This window comes from Peromyscus eremicus, chromosome 8a, assembly GCF_949786415.1.
Source record: "Peromyscus eremicus chromosome 8a, PerEre_H2_v1, whole genome shotgun sequence".
Classification (NCBI taxonomy): domain Eukaryota; kingdom Metazoa; phylum Chordata; class Mammalia; order Rodentia; family Cricetidae; genus Peromyscus; species Peromyscus eremicus.
The window spans coordinates 17,427,355-17,446,210 of NC_081423.1; the positions used below are offsets into that span (position 1 = coordinate 17,427,355).

At 48.5% G+C, this 18,856-nt stretch overlaps 1 protein-coding gene across 2 annotated transcripts in view; it reads left to right on the plus strand.

The window, feature by feature from the left end:
* The window catches only part of Rab11fip3 (RAB11 family interacting protein 3), an 83,716-nt gene that overhangs the window by 56,978 nt on the left and 7,882 nt on the right, over nucleotides 1-18,856 (plus strand). Inside the window, exons 4-9 of one of the 2 annotated variants that reach the window (XM_059270263.1) lie at nucleotides 774-985; nucleotides 3,579-3,728; nucleotides 5,332-5,466; nucleotides 8,356-8,391; nucleotides 11,725-11,818; nucleotides 18,148-18,251. In XM_059270263.1, the coding sequence (XP_059126246.1) occupies nucleotides 774-985; nucleotides 3,579-3,728; nucleotides 5,332-5,466; nucleotides 8,356-8,391; nucleotides 11,725-11,818; nucleotides 18,148-18,251 (731 nt within the window). The remainder of the gene's footprint in view (nucleotides 1-773; nucleotides 986-3,578; nucleotides 3,729-5,331; nucleotides 5,467-8,355; nucleotides 8,392-11,724; nucleotides 11,819-18,147; nucleotides 18,252-18,856) is intronic. The other variant, XM_059270264.1, reaches the window with a different exon arrangement.

The following is an 18,856-nucleotide window of genomic DNA, read 5'->3' on the forward strand; positions in this document are numbered from 1 at the left end:
AGCTATTAATGATGATATCTTAATTTGATTTTTATACATTTTTATTGTTACTAATTTTTATGTGTTTATGTCGGGGAGGTGCCACAATATGTGTGTGGAGGTCCAGGGACAGTTTCGGGGAGTCAGTTCTCGTCTACCATGTGTGTCTTGGGGACTGAACTCAGATCATTGGACTTAGTGGCTTGTGCCTTTGCTCACTGAACCATCCTGCCAGCGGTGATGTCTTCATTTTAAAAGGCACAGTCTTACACTGTCATATAGTAATTCCTTACTGTAAGTAATATCCATGCTGAAAACCACAAACCAAGTGGTTCTATTGGGGATATTTGTAATTCTGGGATGTGTTGTATCTTTTAGATGTATTATTATTCAGCTGATTTGAAAACGACTCCACTTTTGTCTTTTTGAGACAATGTTTTTCTATTAGCCCGGGCTGGCCTTGAACTCATGGTCTTCCTACCTTGCCTTCTGTGTGCCAGGAATACAGGTGGGCTCCACCATGCGCACCTCTATGCATATTTTTGTCTTTTCTCTTTCATTTTAAAAATAAGGGGCTGAGGGTGCAGTTAAATGGCAGATCACATAGGGCATCTCAGAGGCCCTACGTTTAGTCTGCAACAAATGTGTGTGTGTCGCACACACATATGCTGAGTCCTGACTTATAAGTTAACATCAGTGCTTAGGGGTATGGCTGTTATTTTTGGTGGTGCTATGTCCTCTATCAGATTTGGCCTCCACAGCTGTCCAGGCTAACTGTTGGTTCTCTCTCCTAGGCCAATGAGGTGACGGACAGCGCATATATGGGGTCTGAGAGTACCTACAGTGAGTGTGAGACCTTCACAGATGAGGACACCAGCACCCTGGTGCACCCCGAGCTGCAGCCTGAGGGGGACACCGACAGTGCTGGTGGCTCAGCTGTACCCTCAGAGTGCCTAGACACGATGGAGGAGCCTGACCATGGTGCACTGCTGCTGCTCCCAAGCAGGTCTGTACCCAGGCCGCGTGCGTGCGTGCGTGCGTGCGTGCGTGCGTGCGTGCGTGTGTGCGTGCGTATCCATGTGTCTGTGTGTCGTGTGGGTTCCCTAAACTGTGCTGTCTGCAATGGCAGGAACAGTCAGGGCCATATGTAGCTTCCTCCTGTCTCTGGAGCTGCACCTGCCCATCCAGCTGACATCCCTTGTGCCTCTCCTGCTAGGACACACCTGGATTTAATGTCCTACCGGGTCTGTCTGTAGAGACAGAGAAATTATAAGAGATAAACCTTCACTCAGTCTTCTGAGGTTTGTAAGCACAGTTCTTTTTTTAAAATAGGGTCTCATATAGCCGAGCGGTAGTGATGGACACCTTTAGTCCCAAACAGAGGCAGGTGGATCTCTGTGAGTTTGAGGCCAGCTTGGTCTACAAAGTGAGTTCCAGGACAGCCAGGACTACACAGTGAAACCCTGTCTCCAAAAAAAAAAAAAAAAAAAAGAAAAGAAAAGAAAAGAAAGAAAGAAAGAAAGAAAGAAAGAAAGAAAGAAAGAAAGAAAGAAAGAAAAAGAGGGCCTCATATATCCTAGGCTGGCCTTGAACTTGCTATGTGGACAAGGATGATGTGCTTCTGATCTTTTTCAAGTGATGGGATTACAGGTGTATACCACCAGGACCAGTTATATGCAGTATCATGGATCAATTCTAATCTTTCTGTGTACTGCACAGCACTTAAAAAGAATTAATTTTTATTGTTTTAAATATGTGTATGTGTGTGTTTGTGTGCCAGAATGTGCATGTGAGTGCAGGTGCCTACAAAGGCCAGAGACATAGGATCCCTTGGAACTGGAGTTACAGACAATTGAGAACTGCCATGCGGGCCTTCTGGAATTGCAGTCAGTACTCTGAGCATCTCCCTAGTCCCAGAAGCTAATGCTCATCTTCAGAAGCACTCTTAACAACTGAGCTGCGTCTTCAACCCATTAACACATTTAAAAGATTATTATTGTTGTTATTATTATTGGTTTTTTGAGGCAGGGTTTCTCTGTGTAGCCCTGGCTGTCCTAGAACTCTCTCTGTAGACCAGGCTGGACTTGAACTCAGAGATTCACCTCCTTCTTCCTCCCAAGTGCTGGGATTAAAGGCACACACTGCCACTACCACCCAGCTGCAAAATCATTTTTTAAAACAGGGTCTCACTATGTGGATCTGTCATGAAGATCAGGCTGACTTTGGACTCCTGCCTCTGCCTCCCAAATGCTGGGATTAAGGTGTGCACCACCACTACCCCAATCTTGAAGCCAGGGCTGGAGGACATAATATTCACATATCTTTGTGATACCCTGCATTGGCCACATATGGATGTAATAAATAATAAATAAATATATCACTAAAAACTTAAAAATTGGCAGATGTGGTGTCACACACCTTTAATGGCAGCACTTATGATGCAGAGACAGGTAGATCTGCGAGTTTAAGGCCAGCCTGGGTTGGTTACACAGCGAGTTGCAGGCCAGCCAAGAGCTGCATAGTGAGACCCTGTCTCAAAGCAAAACAAAACAACACAACAACAAAAATGACAAGAAACACTGAAAGTGTAACAGTATACTGTTTCTTTCTTTCTTTTTTTTTTTTTTGGGGGGGGGTTCGAGACATGGTTTCTCTGTGTAATTATGGTGCCCGTCCTGGATCTCACTGTGTAGACCAGGCTGGCCTCGAACTCACAGAGATGGCCTGACTCTGCCTCCCAAGTGCTGGGATTAAAGGTGTGCACCACCGCCACCCGGCCATAGTATACTGTTATATGTTATTTATTTAAAACTGTTGGGCTGTGCTATGGCTTCATGATTGATGTGTACAAGTCCTAGGTTCTAGCTCCAGCACTACCAAAAAATGTTATTTAAAAACTTATGAATTGTTTATCTGTGACATTTTTCACGTTATATATATATATATATATATATATATATATATATATATATATATATTTTTTTTTTTTTTTTAATTTTTTTTTTTTTTTTTTTTAGTTGAGACAGGGTTTCTCTGTGTATCCCTGGCTGTCCTGGAACTAGCTCTGTAGACCAGGCTGGCCTCGAACTCAGAGATCCACCAGCCTCTGCCTACCAAGTCCTGGGATTAAAGGTGAGGCCCACCACCGCCCAGCTGATCCTACAGTGTCACTGATGAGGTCTCCAGCTGTTAACACCGGCCATGTATGTGAATTTAATGGGTGTTAAACTGGCCATGTGTGTGAGTTTCATGGTTGTCAAACTGGAAGTTGCAACCCTGTTGGAGCACTGTGGTTAGCCAAAGAGCATAAGCCCTCCTGACCCTACTGACTGCCCTTAGCATGGTCTGTCACTCTACTGTCTCCCTTATCCCAGAAGAACAGCCTCTTTGGAGTGATGCAATTTCATATCTGTTAGTAAATGAATTAAGGAGCACAGTTACTGAAAATCGATTTCACCTGTTTCTGGTTCTGTTCTGTTCTGTTTTTGCAGTGTGGCTCCTCGGGTGATGTGACTCAGGCTTGTGCCTTATCAAATAGTATACATCCCATCAGGTGCCTATGGCTGTGACTCAGAATTGCTTCTGTCTGTCTTTTGTAGAACCCGCTCCCACAGCCAGGCTGTCGTCATGGTGATTGGCAGTGAGGAACATTTTGAAGATTACGGCGAGGGCAGTGAGGCCGAGCTGTCCCCGGAGACCCTCTGTAATGGGGAGCTGGACTGCGGAGACCCTGCTTTTCTCACCCCCAGGTGACACCTTGCACTGTGCATGGTCTGCTCCTTCTCCATGCCTAGTTCTGGGGAAACTTCTCTGTGGGGTTCTGTGCAGGTCAGGGGAACTTGCTGTGTCTGCCGCTGTGCAGTTGAACACCTGAGGGGGGCCTAGCTGCACCCTCTTGTCTACTACAGTATATATACTGCAGCCCTTGAAGCATCTGCTGAGCCACTGCACATGGCCGCCGGCAGCTCTGAGGGAGACTGTAGAATCACGAGCCAGGCTCTGCCATGATTTTCCCCCAGATTTTCTGAAAAGTTCTAGCTCTGAGGTAACCGGACTATGGCATCTGGTAGACAAGACACTTGCTTTCCCTGAGTTGCCTCAGGAGATTGACTTGGATGCACACCTGGCCCGTTTTGACTGCAGACCTGAGTAGCCCCTCCTGAGCATTCAGTGTGAGGAAACCATCGTCTCCCAGTGGGGCCCAGGCCTGGCTGGACAGCTCTTCCACACTGACCACACTTCCACACTGACCTTTTGCTTCCTGGTTCCTGATTTTGTCCACTTCAGCCTGGTTATCATGGCAGCACAGACCTGTGGAGCCAATGCTAGAGGCCTTTCTGTAAGCTAATGTGCCACCTCAAAACAGCGCTGGCTGTGAATGGGCTCTCGGAGTGCATCCTGGGTGCACGGTCCTCCTGCAGAGAGTTCCAGGGCCTTTGAGTTGCAGGTCGGGCTTGTCCCAGAGTTGGGCATTTCTGCACCCGTGTCTCCTGTGCCATGGCAGTCTCCTGTTTGTGCAGTTTGCCCCATCTTCTGTCAGATGTCTCCAATCTGAAGTATCATTTTCATGCTACATTTGATGTATTCTTTCCTACCCTTCTTCCCCCGCCCCCCCAAAATAGGGTTTCTCTGTGCAGTTTTGGTGCCTGTCCTGGATCTCACTCTGTAACCCAGGCTGGCCTCGAACTCACAGAGATCGGCCTGGCTCTGCCTCCGGAGTGCTGGGATTAAAGGCGTGCGCCACCACCGCCCGGCCTCTACCCTTCTTTAAAGTGAACTTGCAGGCTAGTTTTCCACAGCCTGTGGTCCTTCCCCAGGGATGAGGCTGCTTCCCTGACCTCAGTGCCCAGGAACAGCTCTGTCCTGGTCCGCCCATGTGCTAAGAGCGTGTTGAATTAGAATCACAGGTGTTCAGCTAGCGTCCCCAGAAGGCTGGACAGAATCCCGAGTTTTTAACACAGACCTCAAAAGCATAAATCTTTTTCAAACTCCCCCTGGAGACACACTCTGCTGTCACAGTCACGTGATTTCCACAGGGGAGAAAGCTGTTGTCTGCATTTACCTTCCTGATAAAGAGAGTTTGGGGTTCAGGCTCTGACTGCCTGGGTTTGTGTCCTGCCTGGCAGGGAGAATGTGTGGCAGCCCTGGCTGCCCCAGGTAGCAGATGTTCCAGGCTCCTCAGGTGATGTGAGGAAGGGCTTCTGGTAGTCCCCAGAGCACAGGCAGCACCCTGGACCATTCCTCCTCTTCCTGTGCTTCTATCCAGTGCCTTTCCCTCCCTCCTCCACCTCAGGCCTGGCAAAGACAACCTAACAGGGCCTCCTCTCTCCTGACTGGCCTCTGTCTTTCTAGCTCCAACCCTCTTGCCTCAAAGCTGCGCAACGTCCTCACTGATGAGGTCTTTGAGTTTCACTGTAGCCAGTGCCACAAACAGATCAACCGCCTCGAAGACCTTTCTGCCCGCCTGACTGACCTTGAGATGAATAGGTAACATGGAGAACCTGGTCTTGCTCCGTGCTCCCAGGGAGACTCCCACTGCAGTGCTCCCCACTACTGGGTGTTGCCCAAGGTGCTCCTGCTCTGATCACCTAGTCTAGTAAGGCACTCTGACGATGGGACTCTTCCTGCGGACCCTACCCCTGCATGCCTTGACCTAGCTTGCCGCCTGTGTCCCTTCTCCTTCATGCATGTGGCAGCCTCGTTGGCTGCTGTCCCTGTAGGGGAAACAACCTCACGTGAAACTTTTCTTCACCTGAGTCATGGAGGCAGAGCTGGGGAATTTAAAGATGGGTTTTTAAAACCAGTTTGTAAGTGGTTGTCTGGACTGCTGGGTTAGTCATCATCACCTGTGCTTGGGGCCTTCGGTTCTGTAGGGTGGCTGGACATTCAGATGCAGAGGACTTGGTGTCGCTGCTTTGCTCTTACGCCGTGCCTGCTGCTCCTCTGCCCGCTGTCCTGTTCTCGCTCACCTATTACTCCTCTCCACCCTTTACCCCCCGCCTCTCTGTGAGCAGTCCCAGCAGAACCAGCGTTCCAGCGAGTTCTCTTTGCTGCTCCACAAATTCATAGGAAACACCTTTGGGTTCTTGGTTCGTATCACCATGCCCTGACATCCCATTGGCTCAGTGTGAAGAGGGATGAGTCCTTGGCTGGGAGCTTGAAGAAGGGTCCAGAGAAGAGATGGGCTGTATGTGAAGCTATGGATGGCATCCCCTGCCAAGCAGAGGCATCAGATGACCACACAGGCTCTAGTTGGGCAGAAGTGTTGTGGTGGAAAGGAAGACCATCCCGGTAGTGCAGCATGCTTGGAGGTCTGTTAGAGGCCGTGCCTTGTCTGCCCTACCATGGCAGGGCTTTAACCAGACTAGATCTACACCTCTGTCCTGTTCCAGCTCCAGTCCTGGTGCCCTTGACATGTTATCTTTTGTTCTTGTGTTCTGTGTAGCATCCCAGTGAGATGGGATCTTGGCCAGTTGGGAAAGGTCAAAGGGAACTCTGTGGGGTCCTGATCACAATGCTAGAAACCAGAAGTATTCTTTGAGGGCATGTCTCTGCAAGACTTGGGGGAAACAATGTGGTCTCTGGTGATTCCAGAAACCCTGTTGGCTTCCATTGTAGAGGACACAGGCTTTCACCTGCCATGTGTTCAGTGCTGGCGAAGGTGCCAGTACATTCTTTCTGCTGGTGAGCTGCCTCCCTACTGATGAGTAGGGGTGAGTTACAGCTATGTTAAAGAAGACATGTATGTTGTCTCAATCACTGAAGATTTTTTCCCATGCTAAAAACCTGCCTCTAAGATGCAATGATCATACCAGTTAGGCCTTGTGGGGCAGAAGTCACACTAGTATGTGGCTCAGCATGACTGGGCTGGGAGCTCTCACCCTAAAATGCTCTGCTAGGTCTAGAGAGACTTTCAACTTTAGTTGGGACACAGCTGTCAAGTACTAGCACCCCAGTACTAGTGAGAGAGCTCAACTCTGCCTCCTGCCTGCATGGATTCCCTCAGGATAAGCTTCATGAACTCACCATATAGCAATAGCGTTTACATTATGTCGTGGGTGTTTGCCCAGTGGGTAACACAGCATTCCTGTCGCTGTTGTGTTCTTTGGGTACCTGGGAGTATCTGTAAAAACAATGCATTTTATAGAACCCGAGCAGTCTGATTTACTCAGAGGTATATCTTCAAAATTGTAAACTGTTGCAGGATTTCCCGGTCTGAGGCTGATAGGTAGACGGAGCAGTCTGTTCTTACTGTGCAAGGAGTGTCCAGGATTGGAAGATAAAAGCAGATTTGTACTAAAATGTACAGTGCTAGCCAAGAGTCCAGCCAGGAGAGGGAGCCATACAGTAGCTGCAGAGAGACGAAGCTGTGAGGGCAGGAACACGAGGCGCTACCAGTGTATGACAAGAGATCCGAGGAGTGACAAATAGCAAATGTGATGCAAGGGATCCAAGTCCCACTGCCCACCCAGGAGAAGATCTGTGCACCTCAGCAGCCCGCAACCCTGTGGAAACGGTGCGGCAAAGACCGTGCTATGCTATCAGCACTTTCTCTCCGGTGCCCTCTGTTGGCAGAATGTAGCATCACAAATGAAAATGTACCCCCTCAATGGACTTCCCGGAGTTACCACAAGGATGGTTTTGAACCCAGCTGAAGTGATGCAGGAATGCCTCTCCAGTTAGACTGCCTGCCGGCCCTTGAAAGAGGACAAGGGGCTGGCGGGTCTGCCGTGAGCTAAGACAGGCGGTTCTGTGCCTGAACACAGTTATATCTTCCTGGGGGCCACAGGTTCAGAAGGGAGGCCATGCCTCAGAGCCTTCTGGCCTCAGAGCCAGAAGAGGCATGTTGGGCTTGCTCTTGCTACAGTCGGTGGTCTGTGTTACTGCTCCAGGGAGGCTCAAGGAAGGGTTTCTAAATCCTCATCCTACAGATATTTGGAGTGTGAAGTGTCAGGACCCAAGCAAAAGCGATTACAGGCCCTCCTAATTACAGGCCCTCCTATCATAGGAGGGCCTGTGTGGTAGCCAGTCAGCTGGGCTCATGGCTTCAGCAGCACTGGAGACATGACAGTAGCCAATGATGTGGACCCAGGTGCCGTCAGCTGGTGGGTTTAGGCACTGGGCTTGGCTGGGTACTGTGGCCTGTGTGATTTCTTTTGAGGTCTTAGGGACGGAACGATGAGACTTGGTGAAGACTTTACGAAGGTGCCATGCATGTTCTCTGCCTTGCAGAGGGTATTCTGTGCATGTGGCTTGTCTGGGGCCAGGGGCTGCATGCCTGTGCCCTGCTATCTCCCCAGCCCAAGTTTCCTGTTTCCGCTTGTCCTTCTGTCTGCTCCCTGACACGATTTTCCTGTTTGTTTGGTTTTTGCACAGCCCAGCCAAGCGGCTCTCCAGCAGGAAGGTGGCAAGGTAGGCAGAGCCTCGATCACTTGCTGAAAATCTTATGAAATGTCCTGGTAGTCACAGTTTCTGAAAAACATTTTAGAAGATGTTCTTGTCCAGGTTTTTTCATTAATTCAAACTTTCAGGTTGTATTTCATGGTTTGGGATAGAAAGCATTTGAGGGGAGAGGTTGTGGAAGGAATTTCTAGGGCTGTGGGTTTAGACCTGGACCTGGAGCCAATAGCAGCTTCTATGTTCCCTCTGCCCTTACAGTCTCTTGTCAGGGCTGGACTGGGCTGCAGTCTCCCCGCATCTGCTCTAGGGTCAGTCTCTTAGAGCTGGCTCTGGGTGGCTGTCCGCCCAGCCTATGGTCTTACCAGCCCAGTGGCTCACGTGGAGAGAAGAGGGGGTGGGGGAATAGGTCTTGCTAGGGTCTTGGGGTTTTTTTGGGGTGGGGGTGTTGGTTTGGGGTTTCGTTTTTTGTTTTGTTTTGCTTTTCAAGACAGGGTTTCTCTGCATATCCCTGGCTGTCGTGGAACTCACTTTATAGACCAGGCTGGCCTCGAACTCAGAGATCCGCCTGCGTCTGCCTCCCGAGTGCTGGGATTAAAGGCGTGCGCCACCGCTGTCTGGCCTTGTTAGAGTCTTAAAGACCAGCTTCTGTTTTTGGAGTTAGGCTGCCGTCAGCTTCCTGCTGTAAAGGGTGAGTTGTGCTTCCACCCTCCGGTTGGCTCCGGACAGTCTTCACTGAAGTCAGTGTTCAGGTCTAAGGTGCTGCCACCCTCCATCCTAATGGCCAGGCTCAGGTAGTAGTACTGTATTTCCTCTCTAAGACCAGCTGCTGCGGCTGCCGAGTTAGTGGTCACCTTTACGCTCTTCCGTTGTCTTTTTTTTTTTTCTGAGACAGAGTTTCTCTGTGTAGTTTTGGTGCCTGTCCTGGAACTCACTCCTTGTCAAATGTGTTTGTTGCATCAAAACTCAGACTTCATGTTCATAGTTAATTTATGAGTCAAAAGTACATCCTGTAGTGTACCTGAAGAATGTCAAAGCATACATGCAGATTTTATTCCGCTGCCATTGTGCCCTTAATTCTATCCCTAGAATTCTCAGGAAACACAGAATGGCTGTCCTGTAATTCATGTTGCAGAATGCCCAACCCTTTATGCATTGTGGCTAAGATGGGTATTTTGCAGTGTCTAGCTCTGACTCTGTGACCTGGCTGTGTCCATGAAGCTGTTCCCTCCCTGTCCCTGTTTATGGAAATGGAAGTGCCCTTCCCTCGAAGCACCTGGCACAGAGTTGGCCCAGTGGGATTCACAGCAGGGACATTATTTCCACCCCTTGGACAAAATATGGTCTGGGTCATCCCAGAACTCACACTCCTCTTGCTGGCCACAGCCCCTTCTCCTGGGGGCTCTTGAGTGAAGTTAAAGGAAGAGCCCTTCTTCTTGGTGGGGATTAAATAAGCCACACTCCCCATGCTAGACAACCTCGGCTTCACCAAGAGACCACACACTGGGTGCTTAGGGACAGCATGTTCCCTCTCCTGAGATAGGCCCAGGCCTTGGCCCCTGACCAGGGTGGCCTCTAGGGTCTAGGGTGGGCAGTTTCCTTTCTGGAGAGTGGCATGAAATTGAGGTCAAGGTCCTGTTTAAGAGCAGGGACTAACCGAGAACACAGTGCTGGTCAGCACCCTTTTGAGAATCTGAGGAAATACTAGAGCAGGTTCTAGAAGAAAGTGGCTTTGTCAGTGTGTGGGGGCTTATGGTCCCAGGGTGAAGGAGCTTGCTTTGTTTTCCCCCTAAAATATTCATGGGGGGGGGGAAGGAAATGTACAAGCTCAGTCAGTGAGAAAGGAAACAGCTTCATTCACTGATAAAGTGGCCACGGCTGAATCCTCAATCTGTAGAATCCTTACCAAAGCTGTCTATAAAATACCCTTGTGGAAAACTCACTGAAACCCCTTACTGCCTGCAGATTATTCCCCATTTCCTAAGAGAAGGCTCAGCGAGCCTGAATGTTTTCTCAAGGTCACACAGTTCTGAGCGTCAGGCCGTCAAGTTTAGAAACTGACCCCTAGTGTGGGACAAATTCAACACACAGCTTTGCTGCCACTTCTGTACAAGTGCCCTGAAAGGTGTGTGGACCGCTGCCCAATTAAACTGACCACAATTAAGCAAGTGAGTCTGAATCACAAGCAAGTGTCCATTTGCTGAACACCTGCCCAGGCATCTGCAGCTGAGGAGTGGCCCTGCCAAGAGCACAGTGAGGGGTCCTTGGGGTTCCTTGAGACTGCAGGCTGGTGTCTGGGCCTTGACCTGACACTGGTGCCCCATAGAACCTGGGTTCTTCCCTAGTTCATCTGTACTAAGCTCCTCCTGTAACCCAAGGTGTGACCGAGTGACCTCAGGACCCTTAACTTTCAGTACCACAGAGGGCACACCGGAAACCAAGCGTCAAGATTGTGGGTAGAAGCCGGATGTGGTGGTACATACCTTTAATCCCAGCAGAGGCAAGTTAATAAATCTCTGAATTTGAGGCCTGCCTGGTCTACATGGCGAATTCCAGACTAGCCAACCAACACAGCAAGATATGTCTCAGAACAAATATAAATGTATGTAGAACTGGGCACAGTGGCCCACAGCAATTAGGAAGCTAAAGCAGGAAGATTTCAAGTTTGAGGCCAGTCTGTGTTACATAGCAAGAAAAACCTCATCTTGGCTGCGCGGTGGTGGCACACGCCTTTAATCCCAGCACTCAGGGGCAGAGGCATGTGGATCTCTGTTTGAGGCCAGCCTGGTCTACAAAGTGAGTTCCAGGACAGCCAGGGTGGTTACACAGAGAAATCCTGTCTCAAAAAAAAAAAAAAAAAAAAAAAAAAAAAAAGAAGGAAAGACCTCATCTCAAAAGAAAAAAAAAAAAAATCACACACATGTAGATATACTATACAGGAGTCAAGATCCTAAATTAATATTTGATGGGCCTCTGGTGGATTTGAGATTATTTCATATCATGGTGAGGAATGATGTGTTTTATTGCACCCTGGTCCAAAGTACCCTGTTGTCCCCTCAGCTGGCAGGGGAAAGGTTGTGCTGATAGGCTCCAAAGAGTTCTAGGAAGACTCAGCTCCAGAGCGCAATCTGCTTGTTCCCAGCCCCTTGGTAATGCTGAATGATTGGCCCAGGGACACCCCTTCTTGGTGCTTTGATCAGGAGAACACTGCCCCCCAGGAGTTGGGGAGGGCATGTGCTCTGTGATGCTGGTGTCTGCCTTTCAGAGGGACTTGGAAGCACTCTTGTTTGAAGAGCTTATTGTGTGGGTTTTTCCATTCTTCCCTCTGCTGTTGGGTCTTTTCTATAGGTATCTGCACCAGTCGGGGGCTCTGACCATGGAGGCCCTGGAGGACCCTCCCCCAGAGCCTGTGGAGTGCCCAGAGGAGGATATTGCTGACAAGGTAGGTCCTCTGTGCTGAGAGCTGGGAAGAGGTGATGGGCAGTGTCATCAGAATGCTACAGGGAGAGGCTCGCCTGTCCCTGTGCTCTGTGAGGTGCTGGGTGGTGCTTGGGAACACCTGGTCTCTTCTTGGCACTTGAGGAAATGGTAGTGGTGTCATCTGGTTATTTAAATCCTTTGTTCAGCCTTGGTTCCCTCAAATGTCTGTGTCATAAAAGAAGGGCATTTCATAGCATTTGGCAGAGCAAGCCAACAAGGAGTAGAACCAAACAAGAGCCATAATATTTTATTATATTTATTTACTGTTGTATATGTGTATGGTTACACGTGTGGCCGTCATAGGTAGTTCTCTCCTTCCAACATGTGGGTTCCAGGGTTGGAACTCAGGTTGTGAGGCTTGGTAGCAATGCCTTTACCCAGTGAACTATCTCAGCAGATCGCTATTAGTTATTGTGCCAGATTGTGCCAGGTTCCTTTTGTGTGAGTCACTCCAGGGGAGCACCAAGAAGGAGGTGCCAGAGACAGTTTTACTTGGGGCTTACAGTTTCAGACGACAGAGTCCATGACCATCATGGCTGGGAGCATGGCAGCAGGCAGGCTGCCATGATACTGAGGCAGCAACTGAGAGCTCACATCTTGAGGAACAACCATGAGGCAGTGAGCTAACCGGAAGTGGGTGGGACTTTTGAAAACTCATAGTCTGCCCCCAGTGACACACCTTCTTCGACAAGACCATACCTCCTAATCCTTCCCAAACAGTTCTTTAGGTGAGGACCAGCTATTCAAATATACAAGCCTATGGGGGCCATTCTCATTCAAACCACCACATTTCACTCCTTAGCCCCATAGTTTTGTGGCCATATCATAATGAAAATGCATTTAGTCCATCTTCAGACGTCCCATCATCTTCCACAGTATTAACACAATTTAAAAGTTCAAAGTCTCTCTGAGTCTCAGGGTTCTCCCTCTCTCTCTCTTTCTTTTTCCAGACAGGGTTTCTTTGTGTAGCCCTGGCTGTCCTGGAACTCACTCTGTAGGCTGGCCTCAAACTCACAAACATCTGCCTGCCTCTGCCTTCTGAGTGCTAGGATTAAAGTATATATGTGTGTGTGTGTGTGTGTGTGTGTGTGTGTGTGTGTGTGTATATATATGCTAGTAGGAACTACAGTTAGCTATTTGTCCTGAGTTTCTTTTAGACCTGACACTATTACTGTGATATGACACCATGACCAAGGCAACTTGTAGAAGAAAGAGTTTATGTGGGGTTTACAGTTCCAGAGGGATAGGAGTCCATCACCATCATGGCAGAAAGCACCGTGCCCGGCAGGCAGGCAGGCAGGCACTGGAGTAGCAGCTGAGAGCTCACATTGTAAAACACACCATGAGGGTTCTACAAGGAAACAGAACTTATAGAATGATATTCTCTCTCTCTCTCTCTCTCTCTCTCTCTCTCTCTCTCTCTCTCTCTCTCTCATTAGAATAGTTTACAGACAGGGGCTGGAGAAATGACTCAGTGGTTAAGAGCATGGGCTGCTCTTTCAGAGGACCTGAGTTCAATTTCCAGCAACCACATGGAGGCTCACATCTATAGTGGGATCTAATGGCCTCTTCTGTCTTGCAGGCATATATGCAAATAGAGCACTCACATACATAAAATACATAAATAAATAAATCTTTAAAAAAAAAAAGAATGATTTACAGTCTGTGGTCCAGCTAGTCCAGCAATGGCCATCTACCAATGGAAGGTCTAAGAGTCCAGTAGTTGTTCAGTCCACAAGGCTGGGTGTCTCATCTGGTCTTTGGTATACACCAGAATCCCAAAAAAGTGGGCTCTGATGCCAGTGAAGGAATGGACTTGCTGGTGAGATTGGGAAAGAGCAGGCAAGGAACAAGCTCCCTTCTTCCATGTCCCTGTAGAGGCTGCCAGCAGAAGGTGTGGCCCAGATTAAATTTGGGTCTTCCTATTTCAAATGATTTAATTAAGAAAAAATCCCGGGGCTGGAGAGATGGCTCAGAGGTTAAGAGCACTGACTGCTCTTCCAGAGGTCCTGAGTTCAATTCCCAGCAACCACATGGTGGCTCACAACCATCTGTAATGAGATCTGGCGCCCTCTTCTGGCCTGCAGATATATATGCAGGCAGAACATTGTATACATAATAAATAAATAAATCTTTTTTTTTTTTTTTTTTTTTTTTTTTAAAGATTTATTTATTTATTATGTGTACAGTGTTCTGCCTGCACATATCCCTGCAGGCCAGAAGAGGGCACCAGATCTCATTATAAATGGTTGTGAGCCACCATGTGGTTGCTGGGAATTGAACTCAGGACCTTTGGAAGAACAAGCAGTGCTCTTAACCTCTGAGCCATCTCTCCAGCCTCTTCTGGCCTGCAGATATATATGCAGGCAGAACATTGTATACATAATAAATAAATAAATCTTTAAAAAAAAAAAAAAAAAAGAAAAAATCCCAGCTGGGCAGTGGTGGCGCACGCCTTTAATCCCAGCTCTCAGGAGGCAGAAGCAGGCTAATCTCTGTGAGTTCGAGGCCAGCCTGGTCTACAGAGTGAGTTTCAGGAAAGGTGCAAAGCTACACAGAGAAACCCTGTCTCAAAAAAACCAAAAAAAAAAAAAAAAAAAAAAAAGAAAGAAAAAAGAAAAAAGAAAAAAAAAAGAAAAGAAAAGAAAAAATCCCTAGCCGGGCAGTGATCAAGTTGACAACCAAGAATAGCCATCACAAGTTCACCCCTTGTCAATATATAATCATATTTCCTCATGTTATACTTAATTTCTAGATGAAAATAATAACCAGGTCATAATTATGCCTAACATGATATAACTATCCCACATACAGTCTCAAATAGGTTGCAATATCCCTTGAGAGACATCCTTCCCCTCTCCCACCCAAGACAGGGTTTTTCTGTGTGACAGTCTTGGCTGTCCTGGAACTTGCTTTGTAGACCAGGCTGGCCTCGAACTCAGAGATCCACCTGCCTCCCGAGTGCTGGGATTAAAGGCATGTGTCACCACTGCCCGGCTGATGTTATATTTCATGGTAAAGAAATTGAAGAAAGAAAGCATAAATATCTGTATAACTACATTCTTAACAAAATAGGACGGAAACACTAATGTTAATTATAATCCTTGTTTCTACAACTGGTCAAGTACCCTTAGCTGGTCTTTATAACTATCTTCCCCAACTACCCATTCTGTATTTCTTCCACCCTCAGTAAGCAACTTCAACAGGTCTTGGCTCTTTTCCTGGAGGAGTGACCCAGACCTTCATTCCTGGAGGGTCTGTGCCCTTTGTCATCCTGCCTGGATTAGGCTGTTGTAGCTTCCCATTGACATTAATCACAGGACATGGTAGCCCTAAGAGACTGTCACCCTAAAGAATCGCCTACACCCCACACATAATCTTTGTGACCTCCACTGTGGAGAAGAATCCAATTTCCCCTTGGTAATCTGGATCAATCACCCCTCCAACACAGCTCTTCATTTCTTAGCCTGTTAAGGGCATCAGGGTCTGCTGGATCACATGATAATAACCACAGGATGCGTTCGGGGACCTCCTGCACCTGTGTGAGTCAGACTTTAGAAAAACTCCGTTAATCACCTGACCTCCATAAGCCCCTCCTTTAACTGGAGGGCCACAGTGTTTCTTGGGGGCCTCCCAGAATCAGCGTCAATTCAGATCCAGTATCCAATAAACTCTGGGAAGTCTGATTGTTACTTTCCCCCAGTGTACAGTTGCCCTTGTAAAAGGCCTTAGGTCCCTCTGGGAAGGACTGGAGAAAGGCTAACAGTGAAACTCTTAGATATTTGTCAAGTTCCTTCCTCAGGGGAACCTGGCCATCCCTTCATTCAAGAGGTTCTGGGTCTGCAAACTGGCTCAAGTCTGGAAACTGGTTCACAGGCTGAGATTCCCTTTGCCATGGTCCAGTGCAGACTTTCTTTCATTCGAGAATGTTTCTGCTTATTCAGATCAAACAGAAATGCAGTAGACTTCTTATCTACTTTATGCCTGGAAACACCAGGACTGATTAGCCAGCACCAAAGGTCCGTATGTGAGTCATGCCGCCATAAAAGTTACTTTGTGCTGACCATTACAATAACTAGATCTCCTTGCCTTTGGCAATTCCATGCTGCCACCTGGCCTTGCCACTTCCGGGCCCAGTTAAACCTACGGTATCTAATTCTTCCAAGCTAAGGTCTAGCACAAGGAAAAGGGTGGCAACAAACCTCTTCAGACGTGCTGGGACCCTCTCACCATTTTGCATCTTAGACAGTTAGTGAAGGCCATGTCTTCTGGGCCTCCCCATTGTGGAGAATTAGGTTTTACACAGCATACCCACTCGAGCATTTCCATTTCCTTGAGTCTGAAAATGCCTTCATCAACACCAAGCCAAGGGATATCAAGCATCTCCAGCTCCTTTTCAGTAGTCCGTCTTTTGACAAATGCTTCAGCCAACCACTCAAACTTTTGACACTTTTTAAACTGTGCGAGCTCCCATATTAAATCTAGAATCTCCACTCCGTTGGTCCATATCAATGAACTCAGCCTGATCTAGTTTTATGTTCCTTCCACCGTTATCCCACACCCTTAAAATCCATTCCCTTGCCAGGTAGTAATGGCGCATATCTTTAATCCCAGCACTCAGGAGGCAGAGGCAGGCAGATCTCTGTGCGTTTGAGGCCAGCCTGCTCTACAGAACTAGTTTTGTACAGCCATGGCTTTACAGAGAAATCTTGTCCTGAAAATACAAAAACAAAAACAAATAAAATCTACTCCCACACGTATTCCCCAGACTTCTGCTTGAATGAACTAGCAAACTCATTAAGCTCTGTAGTAGTGTAGTGCACCTCCTCGTGGACTACACTTCCTATCTCCTCTCTAGGAGCCTGCTTAGCCTTAAGTCTGGTTATAGGTCCAGAGGCAACTGTTGGTCGGCCCTGAGGGACATCAGTATTGTGTTGCCTGGCATCTCCTTCAGACAAAGTCACTGCTGGTTTAGCAGACAATGAAGGGTTAATTTCTTCAGTCAAAGGCATAAAAGGCAGAATAGGCAGTATTTGGGGATTTTGGGGTGGGAGTACATCTTCTGCTGAGGGTGGGGAGAATACTTCCTCGGGTGAGATAAACTCTTGAGAACCTGAGGGTTCAAAGTCCTCAGCTTCGATAGGGTCCTCCCACACCTCCCCATCCCATGTTACAGGATCTCAGGCTTTCACATTTAAAGCCCTTACTTTAACTGCTGACACCCTCCTAGGCTGGGACTCACAGGTCTACGCACTCAGAGGCTTGGGTTTTAGTCCATTTCAGATGTAATTAGCTAACAAACAAGAATGGCTATCACACCAGCCATTCAAATACATGAGCCCTTTGAGGACATTCTCCTTTTGAACTGCACAGGGAGAGAACTCTGCCATGGGCTTGCCTTTTGTACATTGCCACAGCCTGGCCTGGAGCCTCACTGTGGTCATACCTCTTTGCTAAGGGCCAGTCAGAGACTAGTAAGGGTGGCAGCAGAACCCTTCCTGGTTCCTCCTGTGCCTGGCCTTGCCTTCTTGCCCTCTACCTCACCTCACCCCATCTTACAGCTGCCTTCACTTCCTCTGTCCATAACTCACTTCCCTGTCCACCTGCCTTTCCTCACACTGTATGCAGAGGATTTCCACTTAGGTTTCCCTGCCATCTGATCTCCATCCTGTACTCTGCCTTGCATTCTCCCATGCCTGCTTTGTCTTGGCACGCCCTTGAGCCTGCCTTGGCTCCTCCTGGTCCCGCCAGGCCTCTTCTCTGCCATGCTTCACCTCTCACTGTCCCAGCCTCACCTTAGCTAGCTCCCCTCCTCGGCATCTTCAGGGTCTTACGTTGTGTTCTGAGGGTGAATCCTTCCTCTGTTTGTCTCCACTCTTCCTATAATGTACTATAAGTACTTCCCCCCAAGGAGGAAAAGACGGAGACATGGCCCTTTTTGTCCCTACTGTCCCCAGACATCTGGGCCGCCTCCGTGTGTTTTAGCTGGCCGTGGAGTCTCACATGGGAATATGTGTCTAGGTGAGCCTCATGGTCCCGTGCACAAGCCAGAAGGCACTCTTGGTACCCTGTAGGGCTGAGTTTCCCAGTGACACTTGCCTTGTTCTGGTGAGTCGGCTGGGACCCTCTGGCAGCTGCACTCCTGTGGTTTATGAGATAGTCTCTAAGGATGAGCCTGCCTCCCACTTAGCAGGTGGGTGTGGGCACCCCATGCTGCCTCCAGCCATCCCCTTGGGGGCACAGCTTCTGCCTCTTTCTACTTGTTCCTCAAGCATTCATCTCTTTGCCTAGGTCATCTTCCTGGAGAGACGGGTGTCAGAGCTGGAGAAGGACAGTGCAGCAGCTGGGGAGCAGCATGGCAGGCTGAGGCAGGAGAACCTCCAGCTGGTGCACAGGTGAGTGTAGCTAGGGCCTGGCACCGCCCATGGCCATCGCCCATGGCCATCACAGCATCCCTCTCACCCAATGAGCAGGATCCTGCAGAGAACTAGTTCTTACCTGGTACCATCCGTCTGTTCTGGTGCTGGGTGAGTGCCAGGCACAGCCAGAGAACTATGGCAGGTTGATCTGAGACTCTGGCCTCAACACTCTACCCTGGCAGTTATCTGCTATATTATATAGACAGTAGGGCCCCAGAACAGTGAGCGACGAGGGTACTACTTGCCTGCATGGAAGCAAGAGAGTTCTGTCCACCAGGAGCAGTTGGGGAGGTGCAGCTTAAAATGGAGAACTGGGCATTGAGATACACAATCCAAACACTTGGGAAGTGTAAGAGGATCGTGAGTTCAAGGTTATTCTTGGCTATAGTGTGTGCAAGACCAACCTAAGCTATGTGCAGTGGTACTAGGGAGACAGCTCAGTCCGTAAAGTGCTTGCCGTGGCAAACATGGGGACCTGGGTCTTATCCCCAATCCCATGTAAGTGCTAGGCTTGAGGGCACACACTCGTAATCCCAGCATTGGGGAGGTAGAAACAGGAGGATCCTTGGGGCTTGCTGGCC